This window comes from Ranitomeya variabilis, chromosome 1, assembly GCF_051348905.1.
Source record: "Ranitomeya variabilis isolate aRanVar5 chromosome 1, aRanVar5.hap1, whole genome shotgun sequence".
Classification (NCBI taxonomy): Eukaryota; Metazoa; Chordata; class Amphibia; order Anura; family Dendrobatidae; genus Ranitomeya; species Ranitomeya variabilis.
The window spans coordinates 636,875,288-636,892,504 of record NC_135232.1 but is presented as its reverse complement, the minus strand read 5'-3'; the positions used below and the strand labels follow the sequence as shown (position 1 = coordinate 636,892,504).

Genomic DNA, 17,217 nt, shown 5'->3' with positions numbered 1-17,217 from the left:
GGAATCCTAATATAGAAAATTGCTTCATGTATCAAGTTTATAACGCAATAATCCAGATTGAATGCTCCTAACCTGGTTATAGGTATGTATAAGTGACTGGTAAAATTCAAGAGGTAGGAAGTGGTATTGCAGGCAGCATTCCCTATGTGAGTTTATATACGAGACTTAATCAGTCCTATCAGTAAGGGGAATAATACGAGCTCTAGTTCCAAATTCAGATTGGAAGTGCAATAGTGCATATAATATATTAAAGCAATCAATAGCTCGCTCATAATGAGCAATGCAACTTACAGGTTGTGTTTGTAAATGTGCGATCTCTCCACCCGCCGCCTCAACGCACGTTTCGCCGATCTTCTTCAGGAGGCGTGGCTAAATGACGTGAATGTGTCGGTATAAATAGTCGGATAGACCAATCAGAATTCAGTGTTGTGCCCGATGTCAATCATAGCGACGCATGCGTGGATCCTACTGCGCTCTGTAATGAGCACTTCCATCAGTGCTCGGTGGAACGCATGCCATCCACCGATGACGTGCGTATACCTGAAGAGCACGCTGGGAAGGCCGAGTGCAGGGGAACCGAGCATGCGTACTGACTGTTAATAATGATGAAAGGTAACTAAGTGTGGAAGTTCAGGGCGTGCATGTTAGATGCTAACCGGAATAGGCCATATGTGTATAGCAGGAATAAAGGGAATGTGTATAACTACACAGGCAAATGCCATAAAATATTCAATTATAACAATATAGTCATTGCATATTATATGTATATTAATTAAAATTAGTGCAAGGATATATATTATATACTAAATATAAAAACAATACAATATCAAATACGAATATATAGTGAATTTAAGAAAATTACAGCATAATTAATATAAGAGTGCCAAAAGGTAGGAAGTAATAATTACTAAAATTAATATATACAATCAAAATTATACATACTAACATTATTATACATAGGTACATAGTGATAAATAGTGATAAATAGTGATAATATTCTCGTGAAAAAGATTATATATCAATACAACTATATAAATACTAAAATATATAAATAGTGACTATATGAAGATAATTGGCGATTAATAAATAAATTTTGAATGTCCCTGGATAAAATTATACACATATCCAGATAGTCAGATCTCTATAGTTTTATTGCACGCAGCTTGTATCCATAGGGTCCTGGTTGGAAATTTCATCCTTATCCCTAGGATATATCGGGGGCAACCAAATCAGTGATGATAATAAATCTGCAAAATTACATATACCGGTAATTAAAATCAAATAAAAACACACAGAAACACAAAGAAACATTAAAAAGCCCATATAAAATTAAAACTAAATGACCTTATAGGAACTTCCACACTTAGTTACCTTTCATCATTATTAACAGTCAGTACGCATGCTCGGTTCCCCTGCACTCGGCCTTCCCGGCGTGCTCTTCAGGTATACGCACGTCATCACCGCTGCATAGCAGCGGTGGATGGCATGCGTTCCACCGAGCACTGACGGAAGTGCTCATTACAGAGCGCAGTAGGATCCACGCATGCGTCGCTATGATTGACATCGGGCACAACACTGAATTCTGATTGGTCTATCCGACTATTTATACCGACACATTCACGTCATTTAGCCACGCCTCCTGAAGAAGATCGGCGAAACGCGCATTGAGGCGGCGGGTGGAGAGATCGCACATTTACAAACACAACCTGTAAGTTGCATTGCTCATTATGAGCGAGCTATTGATTGCTTTAATATATTATATGCACTATTGCACTTCCAATCTGAATTTGGAACTAGAGCTCGTATTATTCCCCTTACTGATAGGACTGATTAAGTCTCGTATATAAACTCACATAGGGAATGCTGCCTGCAATACCACTTCCTACCTCTTGAATTTTACCAGTCACTTATACATACCTATAACCAGGTTAGGAGCATTCAATCTGGATTATTGCGTTATAAACTTGATACATGAAGCAATTTTCTATATTAGGATTCCTAATGGGACCATTAGATATAAAATAATTCTATATATAATGCAGCTTATGATGTTATAAGTATTATCTCCTTACTATCCCGCTATTAGTGTCATTTCTTGTATTCTATGTTATTATTCAATTTTTTGATGTAATAAATTTTGTTAGACATTTAAGAAACTCTCTGACCCTTTCTTGATACTTTTTGATTCATAGCAAGGGTTATATGTGGTCATTGTATATTGAGTAGTTACCTGACAAATTCTTTATATTCCGGTATTTGGGGATTCTTGATTTAATTATATGGAGGACTGAGTAGTGTATTATACTATATGGAGGACTGAGTGTATTTTAATCTATGGAGGACTATGAGGAGTGTATTATACTATATGGAGGACTATAAGGAGTGTATTATACTATGTGGAGGACTGAGCAGTGTATTTTAATATATGGAGGACTATGAGGAGTGTATTATACTATATGGAGGACTATGATGAGTGTATTATACTATGTGGAGGACTGAGCAGTGTATTTTAATATATGGAGGACTATGAGGAGTGTATTATACTATATGGAGGACTGAGGAGCGTATTATACTATATGGACGACTATGGGGAATGTATAATACTATATGGAGCACTATGAGGCGAGTGTTATACTGAGCAGTGTATTTTAATATATGGAGGACTATGAGGAGTGTATTATACTATATGGAGGACTGAGCAGTGTATTTTAATATATGGAGGACTATGAAGAGTGTATTATACTATATGGAGGACTGATGAGTGTATTTTAATATATGGAGGACTATGAGAAGTGTATTATACTATATGGAGGACTATGGCTAGTGTATAATACTATATGGAGGACTGAGGAGTGTATTTTAATATATGGAGGACTATAGGGAGTGTATTATACTATATGGAGGACTATGGGGAACATTATATTATATGGAGGACTATGGGGTGTGCATTTTACAATATGGAGGACTGTGGTACACATTATACTATGTGGAGGACTATGGGGTGTATTATACTAAACAAGGAAAATTCTGTATATTCATTGAGTGATTGGATTGTTCATGCAGGAACAAAAATCATTGTTCTCAGCAGCACATCGCTGGTGTAAACTGTAGATGTGCTGCTGATAACATGATACTGATCTAATAGTGATAATGTAAAGAGGCCGGGAATCAAGCGAACGACTTCAATATTGTCGATCACACTCATTTAGCTGCCTGAACTCAGCGCATGTAAATACAGCAGAAATGCTTCTGTGTGATGTGCAATATGTTAGCATTTGGGGACCCATTTTAAACTTTTGCCTAGGGTCCCACTTTGCCTAAAACCGGCCCTGATTGTCAGTGTGTACAGGTGCGTTCTCATCCCTCTCCTGCCTGCAGCAGCCGCTCACTACACACAAGGTCACTCAGTAGTGGTCACTGCTGACAAGAGTGTGAGATAAGAGCATGTACACACTTCCACTGCCAGAGCTAAGTACTGGGAATTACTTGCTTCTGTCCCCGGCTGAAGTTTGTTTTAAAAAAAATAATCTGTACTTTGCTCACACTCCCCAGGCCCAGCATTAAGTCTCAGCTGCTGCTCTCAGTGTCTGTTATAGTCTTTAGCACTGATGTCACATTGACATGGCTGCAGCCAATCAGTGAGCTCAGCGATTCTGAGTGGCTCGTGTTGTCATTTAGGGCAAAGCAGTTGAGCTTAGTGATTGGAAGCAGCGCTGTCTACCTGATATCAGTGCTGCCGAGAATAACAGACACCGGGAGCAATGGGTGAAACTTAGTGCTGGACCTGGGGAGGGTGAGTAAGGTACTTTTTTTTTACTAACTGCAGCTGGGAGATAGGAGTTTTCTGAAATCAGAAAATGCCTTTAATGCAATAGTTGTGTAAAACTCTTTGAACTAAAGCTGAAAACCTACAGCTCACTGCACAACTTGGAAAGATATAGAAAGGTTAAAGAATGAAAATTCAGCCACTGTGCAGACATGTCAGGAACTCACCGTCAGATCCAAGAGTTTGCACTTGTACAGCGGCTATACTTGTGGCATCTGTACCGGTATGGTGGCTGTCACATCATGGAAGTGTATTGTACAACCAACCCGTCCAACCTGTCATCGGCACCGGCGCCGTACCAGACGCATATTATTATGCAGAGGCTGTAATTAGGCAAACCTTTCCTAGCCCGGCATCATTCAGAGTGGGATGTCAATGAAGAAGAATGGGGGTGTAATTACAGTGTGACTAGTCACCCCTACAGCCCCGCCCAGATGACTACTGAGATGTGTGTGCAGAGGTACTGTAACTTTACCTTTCCCTCCTTTTTTTTCTCTACTTTATAAATGTTTCTCTACTTTATAACTTTTCCTTAATATAACTTTACTTTTTCCCTTTTTTCCCCACTTTATAACTTTTTGCCCTCCTTCTTTTTTGTCAAACTTTTTCCCTATTTTATCATTTTTCCCTATCATAACTTTACTTTTCTGTTTTTTTCTAATTTTTCCCCACTTTATAACTTTTCCCTATTATAACTTTATTTTTCCTCTCCTTTTTCCCTACTCTATAACTTTTCCCTATAACTTTACTTTTCCCTGCTTTTTTCTCTCACTTTATTCCTATTTTATAACTTCTTCTTTCCCCACTTTATAACTTTTCCCTGTTACAACTTTATTTTTCCCTCCTTTTTCCCTACTCTATAACTTTTCCCTTTTATAATTGTACTTTTCTTTTTTTTCCTACTTTATAATTTCTTATTTCCCTACTATATAACTTGTTTTCACTGCTCTAACTTTTCCCTATAACTTTATTTTTCCCTCATATTTCCCCACTTTATAACTTTTCCCTACTACAACTTTATTTTTTCCCTTCTTTTTCCCTATTCTATAACTTTTCCCTATAACTTTGTTTTTCCCTCCATTTTCCACACTTTATAACTTTTCCCTATTACAACTTTATTTTTTCCCTCCTTTTTCCCTACTCTATAACTTTTCCCTATAACTTTATTTGTCCCTCCTTTTTCCTCACTTTATAACTTTTCCCTATTACAACTTTATTTTTCCCTCCTTTTTCCCTACTCTATAAGGCTGGTTTCACACTTGCGTTTTGATCTGCAGCGTTTAAAAAAAAAACGCATGTGGTGAAAAAACGCATGTAAACGCGGCAAAACGCCGCATTTTTTAGACGCATGCGTTTTTGCATGCAGAAAAAAAATGCGGCGTTTTGCGGCGTTTACATGCGTTTTTTCCTGCGTTTGCGTTTTTTAAACGCATGCTGAGAAGTGTGTGACAGCTGCCAATCATCAAAATCAACTAGAAAACCCACTATAAACAGAAATAGCTAGGGTTAGGGTTAGGATCCCTAGTAACCCTAGGGATCCTAACCCTAACCCTAGGGATCCTAACCCTAACCCTAGGGACCCTAACCCTAATCTTAACCCTAGGGACCCTAACCCTAACCCTAGGGATCCTAACCCTAACCCTAAGGGTTAGGATCCTAACCCTATCCCTAAGGGTTAGGGTTAGGATCCCTAGGGTTAGGGTTAGGGTTAGGATCCCTAGGGTTACTAAGGATCCTAACCTTAGGGTTAGGGTTAGGATCCCTAGTAACCCTAGGGTTAGGGTTAGGGTTAGGGTTTTCTTGTTTTTTCTTGTGTTTAGGGTTAGGGTTAGGGTTTTCTTGTTTTTTCTTGTGTTTTCTTGTGTTTTTCTATAAAAACGCATGCGTTTTAACACAAGCAAACGCATGTGCTTAAAAACGCATGCGTTTACATAGACAGCAATGCATTTTTTTGCCACGAATAAACGCATGCGTTTTTTTGCGGCAAAAAAACGCCGCTAGAAATTACTACAGGTTGCATTTCTGCAAATGAACGCACGCGTCAAATAACGCATGCGTTGCCGAAAACGCGTCAAAACGCATGCTAAAAAAAAGCATGCGTTTTTAATGTTAAGTATAGGAAAAAAAAAATGCATGCGTTTTTTAGCGCTAAAACGCTGTGGATCAAAACGCAAGTGTGAAACCAGCCTCACTTTTCCTTATAACTTTATTTTTCCCTCCTTTTCCCCACTTTATAACTTTTCCCTAGTATAACTTTATTTTTCCCTCCTTTTTCCCCACTTTACAACTTTTCCCTATTATAACTTTATTTTTCCCCTCCTTTTTCCCTACTCTATAACTTTTCCCTATTATAACTTTACTTTTCCCTGCTTTTTTCTCTAACTTTATTCCTATTTTATAACTTCTTCTTTCCCCACTTTATAACTTTTCCCTGTTACAACTTTATTTTTCCCTCCTTTTTCCCTACTCTATAACTTTTCCCTTTTATAATTGTACTTTTCTCTTTTTTCCTACTTTATAATTTCTTATTTCCCTACTATATAACTTGTTTTCACTGCTCTAACTTTTCCCTATAACTTTATTTTTCCCTCATATTTCCCCACTATAACTTTTCCCTATTACAACTTTATTTTTTCCCTTCTTTTTCCCTATTCTATAACTTTTCTCTATAACTTTATTTTACCCTCCCTTTTCCGCACTTTATAACTTTTCCCTATAACTTTATTTTTCACTCCTTTTCCCCACTTTATAACTTTTCCCTAGTATAACTTTATTTTTCTCTCCTTTTTCCCCACTTTGCAACTTTTCCCTATTATAACTTTATTTTTTACCTCCTTTTTTCCCTACTCTATAACTTTTCCCTATAACTTTATTTGTCCCTCCTTTTTCCTCACTTTATAACTTTTCCCTATTACAACTTTATTTTTCCCTCCTTTTTCCCTACTCTATAACTTTTCCCTATAACTTTATGTTTCCCTCCTTTTCCCCTCTTTATAACTTTTCCCTAGTATAACTTTATTTTTCCCTCCTTTTCCCCACTTTATAACTTTTCTCTAGTATAACTTTATTTTTTACCTCCTTTTTTCCCTACTCTATAACTTTTCCCTATTATAACTTTACTTTTTCCCTCCTTTTTCCCTACTCTATACCTTTTCCCTATTATAACTTTACCTTTTCCTTCCTTCTTTTCCCTACTTTTTCTCTCCCTGCTGTTTTCCCCAGGGACATGGCTGAAAGAGTACATGGAAGTCCTGCTACATTATGACATCAGTTTAATATGAAAACCTGTCTCCTAATGGAATTTAATGTAGAAATCTCCAATACTGAGGATGGATTCCCTACCCATTGACGATTAGTTACAAGAGAATGGGAATGAGAGTGAATATGGGAATGGGTGATGTGGAGAGAGTGCTGTGGGAAGAAAGTGTCATGTGTGAGACAACACGCGGGAGGCGTAGATTTATCCATGGGGATATTCAGGAATTCTGCACATAGTACTCGCCATGAATCTCAGCCATGACAAAATATGTGTAAGGAAATCTCAAGCCACAAGCAATGATCTTGGTTTTGGCAGAAGATGCACCCTCACTCCCCCAAGTCTTTGCTTCGCCGGTGCATTCTGGGAACTCAGCACTCGAGGACCCCAGAGAACGGGTCACGAAGCTGCGGCATGCCGTGCGCACGGGTCCTTTCGTGCCATGTATAGAGCACTTTCCACTTCCTAAAAAGAAGGGAAAACGTAATAAAACTACCACAACTATTCTTGCTGGGTGCAGCCACCATGGATGACAGACCGCTAATTCACGGCACAGATCATCTTCACCTGCAGGGTCAATGATTTGCCATAGAAGCCCGGGAACCACTGAGGATTGTAGGCGGGAATCCTTGGACATCATTTTTTCTATATACTGCTGTGCTGTAAGCAAGAAGAAACATTAAAATAAATAAATAAGCCTAAAAGTTGAAATCACCTACTGAAAAACTCATTCAAAAACTCAATAAAAATTGTACAAAAAAAAATCGGTATCACCGCAAGCCAAAAAATCCAATCTTTGAAAATTAATTCACTTCTGTATTTAGTGCCGCAAAAAGGAAAAAAAAGCGAAATGCCAGAATTGCCGATTTCGGACGCCGTACTTCACCCGAAAAATGCAATAAAAAGCTATCAAAACATCATATGTTCCCCAAGACGGTATACAAGCCCTGACCTAGGCCCAGAAATATAGAAAATACTAGTGATCCCCAACAATAGAGACTGAAAGCAAAACGTAGATTTTAAAAACGTCTGAAAAAAAATTTAGCTACCAAAATAGGAACAAAAAATGCTACGGGTTTGACATCAGAGGAGCGTGAAGGGGCAGACTGAGCCCATCACTGCCCTGGCAGAGCTTAAAAACAAACTGTGCTTTACTTCCCCTTCCCAGGTCCGGCACTGAGTCTCCGCCACTGCTCCAAGACTCTGCTGTAGCCAATCAGTGAATCAGTGTGCGTCCAGCAGGGGGAGCTCGGGCCTGCAGCGCTGTGTGTGTCCAGCAGGGGGATCTCGGGCCTGCAGCGCTGTGTGTGTCCAGCAGGGGGAGCTCGGGCCTGCAGCGCTGTGTGTGTCCAGCAGGGGGATCTCGGGCCTGCAGCGCTGTGTGTGTCCAGCAGGGGGAGCTCGGGCCTGCAGCGCTGTGTGTGTCCAGCAGGGGGAGCTCGGGCCTGCAGCGCTGTGTGTTTCCAGCAGGGGGAGCTCGGGCCTGCAGCGCTGTGTGTGTCCAGCAGGGGGAGCTCGGGCCTGCAGCGCTGTGTGTGTCCAGCAGGGGGAGCTCCAGGCCTGCAGCGCGGTGTGTGTCCGGCAGGGGGAGCTCCAGGCCTGCAGCGCGGTGTGTGTCCGGCAGGGGGCGGCCGTGCTCTCATGCTGTGTGCAGTGTAGCGCTGTATGTGTGTGGGCGCCGCTCGGACTTGTTGTTGGGTAAAGTTTTGCTGGAAGGGAAGAGGCGGCTGTGCGCGGAGTGAGCGGCGCTTGTCAGTCCCGGGGGCCGTTCTGGTGCCGGGAGTGTGAGCCCCGGGGGCCGGGAGTGCGGCTATGCGGCTGGAAGTTGTGTGCTGGTCCCGCACGGCTCTCCGTGAGTGTCCGCCGTGAGTGTAACTTGTGCCGGGGCCGTGTCGGGTGCATGCTGCCTGGCGTCTAGTCACGTCCCGTGTGTCGGCCGGGTGCGGCTGTGTGTGACCCGTGTCCCCTCTCCGCTCCCCTGGTGTCTCCCGCTGGCGGGCCCAGCTGTCTATGAGCGCCCCCCCGGTGATCCGGCCGCCCAGCCCCGCGGGCCCCGGCCTCTCCCTGCAGATCCAGATCGGCCTGAGCCGGGAGCCCGTCCTACTGCCGGAGCCCGGAGAGCTGAGCCTGGGGGCCGTGCGGGAGATGGCCTGCTCCATCGTGGACCAGAAGGTGAGGCCGCCGCCGCCACTGTGTCACCGTGTCATGTGTGCGGGCACCGGAGCCCTGCTGCGCCCAGCCTCGGCATCCCTGCTGCCACCACCATCATCTCCACTACTAGCATCCTACCACCGCCATAACTACTACCATCATCATAACTATCATCTCCACTACTACCACCACCATCATCTCCTCCACTGCTACCACCATCATCTCCACTGCTACCACCACCACCATCATCTCCACTGCTACCACCACCACCATCATCTCCACTGCTACCACCACCACCATCATCTCCACTGCTACCACCACCACCATCATCTCCACTGCTACCACCACCACCATCATCTCCACTGCTACAACCACCACCATCTCCACTGCTACTACCACCACCATCATCTCGACTGCTACTACCACCACCATCATCTCCACTGCTACTACCACCACCATCATCTCCACTGCTACCACCACCATCATCTCCACTGCTACCACCACCATCTCCACTGCTACCACCACCATCTCCACTGCTGCCACCGCCATCATCTCCACTGCTGCCACCACCATCATCTCCACTGCTGCCACCACCATCATCTCCACTGCTGCCACCACCATCATCTCCACTGCTGCCACCACCATCATCTCCACTGCTGCCACCACCATCATCTCCACTGCTGCCACCACCATCATCTCCACTGCTGCCACCACCATCATCTCCACTGCTGCCACCACCATCATCTCCACTGCTGCCACCACCATCATCATCTCCACTGCTGCCACCACCATCATCTCCACTGCTGCCACCGCCATCATCATCTCCACTGCTGCCACCGCCATCATCATCTCCACTGCTACCGCCATCATCATCTCCACTGCTACCACCACCATCATCTCCACTGCTACCACCACCATCATCTCCACTGCTACCACCACCATCATCTCCACTGCTACCACCACCATCATCTCCACTGCTACCACCACCATCATCTCCACTGCTAGCATCCTACCACCGCCATAACTACTACCATCATCATAACTATCATCTCCACTACTACCACCACCATCATCTCCTCCACTGCTACCACCACCATCATCTCCACTGCTACTACCACCACCATCATCTCCACTGCTACTACCACCACCATCATCTCCTCCACTGCTACTACCACCACCATCATCTCCACTGCTACCACCACCACCATCATCTCCACTGCTACCACCACCACCATCATCTCCACTGCTACCACCATCATCTCCACTGCTACTACCACCACCATCATCTCCACTGCTACCACCACCACCACCATCATCTCCACTGCTACTACCACCACCATCATCTCCACTGCTACCACCACCACCATCATCTTCACTGCTACCACCACCACCATCATCTCCACTGCTACCACCACCACCATCATCTCCACTGCTACTACCACCACCATCATCTCCACTGCTACTACCACCACCATCATCTCCACTGCTACTACCACCACCATCATCTCCAGTGCTACTACCACCACCATCATCTCCAGTGCTACTACCACCACCGTCATCTCCACTGCTACCACCACCATCATCTCCACTACTACCATCCTACCACCGCCATAACTACTACTATTACCATAACTAGTAGTACTATCATCTTTTCTATCATCACTACTACTATCATCATCTCCCATCAGTAACATCATACCACCATCACCACTATCTCCACAACTACCATCCTATCACCATCATCTCCACTACTACCATCACTACTACATAACTATTACTGCCACCATCATCTCCCCTACTCCCACCACCACCACACAGCCCCGAGTGATTTATACCACATACCCCTCCGTTGGCCCCGTGTGCAGTGACCTGTGATCTCTTCTCTCCATACTTATTCCCGGCGCTCAGCATTACACGTACCATGTTTTCATTTCATTTGAACAAAAAACTGATTTATAACTTGTCTGTAACGCATGAGACATAAGCAGTGCCCGGGCCGTGCCCACCATTGTCCCCTCTTGTAAGAGCCCTGGTGAGGAGACGATGGCCGCACTTGCGTTCTGTAAATGATTGAATATTCAAAGTTTTTGCCATTTTATGTTGAGAACCATTTTTCTGGAATTGTTCCCCAATTTTTAGATTCCCATTTCACAGTTGGTCACCTCTGACCTTCTTTCCTTCTGGGAGACTCTGCCTCTCTAACCTTCTCTTCTCACATAGTTGTGTGACATAGCTGACCAGCGCCCAGGTGTTATTCATTGATACCACTCACTTTTTCCAGTCTTTTGGTATCATTGTCCCAACTTTTTTGATGCGTTGCGGCCATCAGTCTATAAATGAGATAACTTCTTCAAATGAAATGAAATCCTGTCTAAAGTAAATCCGATCTCTTCTGCTGGGAATAAAATCCGGATAGAAGAGATTTCCACGTCACTGCATTGTTGTTTTCTTTCCATTTTCCCCAGGCCATATCGCACAGCCTGCTGCATTTTCCTTTAGCCTGTGTTCACACAGGTAATGTGGTACATTGACAAAAACTGCACAGAAAATCTGCATGCGATTCCCCATTAATTGCAGTCATTTTGCAATGTGTTTCTTGTAGCTGTGAAAGTGACTGAAGCCACAGGTATTGTACTGTACAAAGCGAATGTCAGGCACACGACCTGTCCATGGTATTACACCCCTTTACGAAACCTTTATATCTCGAGAGTGGGTAGCCCCACATTGGGGATTTCATAAATATTATGTGTTACAAGAGTTAGCAGCGTTCCCCGAAAATGTCCAATGTTCTAGCAAAAGTCCGATCCGAACATCCAGGTTGTGAGATCCCGCACCCAGACCAGGGTCTGACATTTCTTTGCTCCCCTCTCGTGTTGAAGTTGCTTGTTTTTGCGCGATCTTTGCGCTACTTAGCGAATGGTAATGTTTGTAATGTGACCGTTCCGTAACTTCTTCATAAAGTACGGCAGAGAGTTATGATGAGCGGAGAATTGTGGCATCCTGCTCTGCGTGCCGGGACCCTACAACCCCAGAAGTCCTGACTTTTGCTAGTACCGTAAGTTGGGCCCTTTTGGGGAGGGACATTATGACCCTTCTGTGGGGTTTTGTTGATACCTGATTTAAAAAAACAAACACACACCAGTTTGGGGCTTCCCAATCTTTAATTAAATGAAAAGGGCAGCAATAGATTGGGAATAGGGTCTCTTTTATTTAAAGGCGTGTATTAACATGGGCAGGTAGTACACCTGGGAGTCAGAGCAATGTATATATCTGTAGAAATAAAGACGAATGCTATAAAATAATGTAATCGGTTTATTTATTCAATTGCCAAAATGCAAAGGGAATGAATAAAAGAGAAATCAAGTAAATATTTGGGGTGGCCATCTTATGTTTTCATAACAGCATCAGTTCTTCTAGGTACTTGGACACAGTTATAGAAGGAGCTCAGCAGGGAGGTTGCCCCAAACATCTTGGAGAACTAACCGCAGATCTTCTGTGGATGTCACTTGTGCCAATCCTTCATGTGATCCCACATTCTGGATGATGTGAGATCAGGGCTCTGTGGGGTTGGATCATCACTTCCAGGGCTCCTTGTTTTTCTTTCCATTGTAGACAGATCTTGATGAAATTGGCGGAATGTTTGTGGTCATTGTTCTGTTGCAGAATAAATTTGGAGCCGATCAGACGCCTCCCTGATGGTTTTACTTGATGGATAAGCAGGGCTGTGGAGTCGGTGAAACCTCCGACTTCTCAATTGCCATGACACCAACTCTGACTCCATCAAAATAGGCTCATTCCATGACTCCGACTCCACAGCCCTGTGGATAAGTATCTGCCCGTATTTCTCAGTATTGACGATTCCATTAAACCTGACACGGTCCCCACCTCCATTTGCTGAAATTCAGCCCCAAATTTTTAAGGAACCCCACCATTCTTCTCTGGTCATGCAGACCTTCATTATTGTACCACTTTTCGGCCAGCAAACTCCCTCGTGTTACAGCCAAATATTTCACATTTTAATTCATCAGTCTAGAGCACCATTTTTCCTCCCCCCACTACCCAGTCTTTACTTCATATTTGAGTCACTTGACCTTGTTCCAATGTAGATATGGCTTTCTGACTGCAGTTCTTCCATGAAGACCACTTCTGGCCAGACTTCTGAACAGTAGATGGGTGTAGCTCTGGCCCACTAATTGCTGACCGCTCTGAGCGGATTACACTGCTGTACGACATCTGATTTTGAAGGGAAGAAATCATGATGCGTCTCAGTTGTTGCCCTAAGTTTTCTTGTTATCGACCGCTGCAACTATGGTCCTCAACATTTCCCTTTTTTTTTTTGGTGATTCTTCAAAAGAGCTTGAGCAGCACATCTTGACTCTACCACTGTGCTTTGAAACCTTTGCGTGGGAGAGATCTTACTGATGCAGTATAACTACCTTGTGTCTTGTTGCTGCGCTTCGTCTTGCCACGGTTGTCTTCTACAACCTCACCTTTGTAGCAGACTCTGTTCCTCACCCAGTTTGTGTTACTCCTAAGCAGCTGTTTGTTAATGACTGTGTACCACCCTACATATGAAAATATTGTAATTATATACTGGACTATTACCCTTCACAATCTCTGATGTTTGTGCTAGCCTACCTTGTAGAATTAAGGCTTTGACGCTGTCCTGAAAGCAAAAGGGCTGTCACAAAAAATATTGATCAATTAATTTCCATTTTGTTCATTCACTTTGCATTTTAAATGAACTTTTAACACTTACGGTATGATTTTGTACGCTTTTCACCCTGCAACATTTTCTCCACACCTGTCTATAACATGTATGTATGTGTGTGTATGTATATATATATATATATATATATATATATATATATATCTATCCGACATTATCACGTATGTACTATTATATAAATTGCAGGTAATAATATGAGATGATCTGTTGGACCATCAATATTGAAGCAAGTGTAAATCTCTAGGCCACGTTCACACGTTCAGTATTTGGGATTGTGGTCACAGGTCGTCTGCTGCTGATCAGTATTCCATCAGAGCGGACATATTGGTAAAGCCGATCAGTTGCTGCTGATAGCCGACAGCGCTCATGTGACGTAATCTCGACACCACTGGAATGGCGCCAGCGTGGGAGGCGAATATATGTCTTATTTTACTCGCTGGACTAGGGGACTGTTCCAGTAGTGTACAACCCCTTTACAACCTCAGTATAGTGTATTTGTTGGTATTAGGTGACTAATCTGCACGAGCTCCTCCAGTGCAGAGTTAAGTTATCGGTGTAGACCGCCGTGCACAGACTGATGGGGCTGTGTAGATCGGGGCGGTGCGCGCAGTTCTGCGCTAATACTTAGATTACTTATCCCAGCCATTTTGCTTCCTACATTTTTTATTTTGCGACATGTAATTTGCTCCCTTTATGTATGATTAACCATTCGCAGGTTGTAATCTTATTTCGTCTCCAGGTTTTCTTGAACCGTCTTTATAAAAATCTGAGTCATTCTGTTCTGCCAAATTGTATACGTATGTAGAAAGCTCCCGCGTTCTCCACCTGTGCTATAATCCAGGGAATTAGCGGCGCTTGGCAGCAGTCTGGGCAATCCAGTAATGTAGAAGAGATTGCCTCACTCACCACCTCCACAAAATCACGTCTTTATTCAGGTAACTTATAAAATAAGGGGATGTGTACACGAGGCCTTAATTCTCATGGCTGACACACCAAGGTTTTCCTAAGCGCAGCTGCTTCAGGAAAAAGTCAGCATTCGTTTTACTAAATGACGACGTTTCGCCATAGTGTTTTTGAGGCGGCCCTGCTGTCAACAACTTTAAAGAGCAGTATGAACACGTTACTACTTTTAACCACTGTTTCCGAACCCTAAAGGGGTTAAAGACGCAGCAGTAGATGAAACTTGCTAGACAGTGTTGTTATTCCATCTCTGGGCACTATGTTCATCTTTTGTGGGGCTTCTTCAGGGGATTCCGGGGAAACCTACCTGCTGAAGACATCGTGTTAACATACCCTAAGCAAACTTTTCTGCTATGTTATGGACTTGGTGTGTGCAGCAGATTCCTCTATGTTTGCGACGTGTTTATTTCTGCAGTTTTCATCCTGTTGTCGATTTTGCTGTGAATCTGCTGCAGAATCCAGAGTTTCAGGACTCCTCCAGACGTCAGCGATTTTCCATAGCGCCATAGACTATATTGGGTACATGTTCTGTCCGTGAGAAGTTCAGGTACAGTACGTCCGTTACTCAAGGGTATCTGAATGAGGCCTTAGGGTGCGAAATTTTTGGGAGAAGCTGTATGTGTAGCCACCCAGATTTCATAGAAGCTTAAGAAAAAGTTGTAATAACTTTCATAAAGAGAATTATCTTTGTGTTTCGGTGTGTGTGGAGGAACGCTCCCTGGGGTGGTGGTTGGGGTACCTCAGTGCTCCATGCCATGCTTCTGCCTGCAGGCCAGTCTGTGTGCAGCGGAGGAGCGAGGAGTGAGGTCTGTGCTATGTATAGGAGGATCAGAGAGAGAGGAAGTGTAAGAGCAGCCGCAGACAGCGACCTCCCCCAAACACCGGAGGAAGTGTGTGCCAAGGAGCACACTGGCTCTTATACATGGCAGTGCCAGCCACACGTCATGTGCAGGTGCAGGAGTCAGGGATGCGTCTTCTAACTCCTTTGTGTGCTTCATCTTTCATGATGGCAGACCAACATGTAACACAAGTTAACCCATCAGTCAGTGTTGCGTTTGGAGGTCCTAGGTCTGGGGTGCAATGTATGGTAATACAGAAGCCTGTGGCTGCTTCCGTGGCATTGTCATTCTAAGGCCCCATTCAGACTTATGTGTTTTATATGCCCGTTATGGTGTATGTGACTGTCCCAGATGTCCATGTTTTTTGTGGAAAATAAGGGAGACATGTCTGTTTAAATAAATTATAATCACCCATACAAGTCTGTGACAACTACAAATAGCACACGTGGGCCGTCTGTATCACAGTGATGGACAGGAGTAGCCCTAATGTATTTGTATGGCCCATTACATAGAGCCCCAGAAAAGCTACGGGCACCCGAGCATTTCCCTGTTCACCAATGATTGCGGTGTGGCTCCTTTGGTATCTGTTGTGCTTTGACTGCTCTGTTCTGTACAGCGTCATCCCGTAATAAAGTAGATATGCAGCGTGGGGTCCCAGCATATTCTCTATATTGGACATGTATGTGGTCAGTTCTCTAGAGGCCTGTGATCTGACGGCGAGGCCCTGCTCATGTAACATCTGGCTCCGGTTTCAACATGTGTCGGGGTAAGCCGGTGATGGATGGCGGTTGCCTGTGCCACCTGTACACGCTATAGCGGTATCCGTCTGAAGGGTCCGTCATGAAGTCGGCTCTATATGTTAAATGTGTTTTTTTTAAAAAAAAAGAAAAAATAGTGACATATGCAATAAACTTCCTTCTCACCCCCACTGATCAGACATTGATTATCTATCCTAACGATGGGAAATCAATATTAAAGTCCTGCACAACTCCCTTTAGCTACATCTTTCACATGCATCTATCTTCCATTTACTGTAATGGTTTGTTGATGGAAAGCTTCTGCAGCTTGTACACCCCCAGAACATAAATCCCATAATACATGTAAGGCTACATTCACACATCCATTTTTTTCCGACATCTGTGTAAAACTGACCGTTTTTCTCACACCCCTGTTTTGCATCCATTGTTTTTTCCATCTGTGTATAAATACTGGAGCAGGTAGATTGTCTGAACTTTTTGTTTCCGTGGACTCTTAACAATAGATCGGTTCAAAACTAAAAAATAATAATAAAAAAAAAAAACCTGAATGGAAAACGGAAATACAAAGTACGTTATGTCTTCTGGTTTTCATCAGTATGGAACGCCTCCTCATAGACTTTAATGGCCGAGACAATTATCCCAAAATTGAGAATAGGGTGTGCTCCGAGTCTCACGGATCAGTCACATGGGTCTGTTTT

The 17,217-nt window shown here is 43.5% G+C and overlaps 1 protein-coding gene across 1 annotated transcript in view; it reads left to right on the top strand.

Moving 5' to 3' along the window:
- Positions 1 to 8,959: 8,959 nt before the first annotated feature.
- The window catches only part of PRKD1 (protein kinase D1), a 157,511-nt gene continuing 149,253 nt past the window's right edge, over positions 8,960 to 17,217 (top strand). Inside the window, exon 1 of the mRNA XM_077260916.1 lies at positions 8,960 to 9,254. Within this exon, the coding sequence (XP_077117031.1) occupies positions 9,093 to 9,254 (162 nt within the window). The 5' untranslated portion in view covers positions 8,960 to 9,092. The remainder of the gene's footprint in view (positions 9,255 to 17,217) is intronic.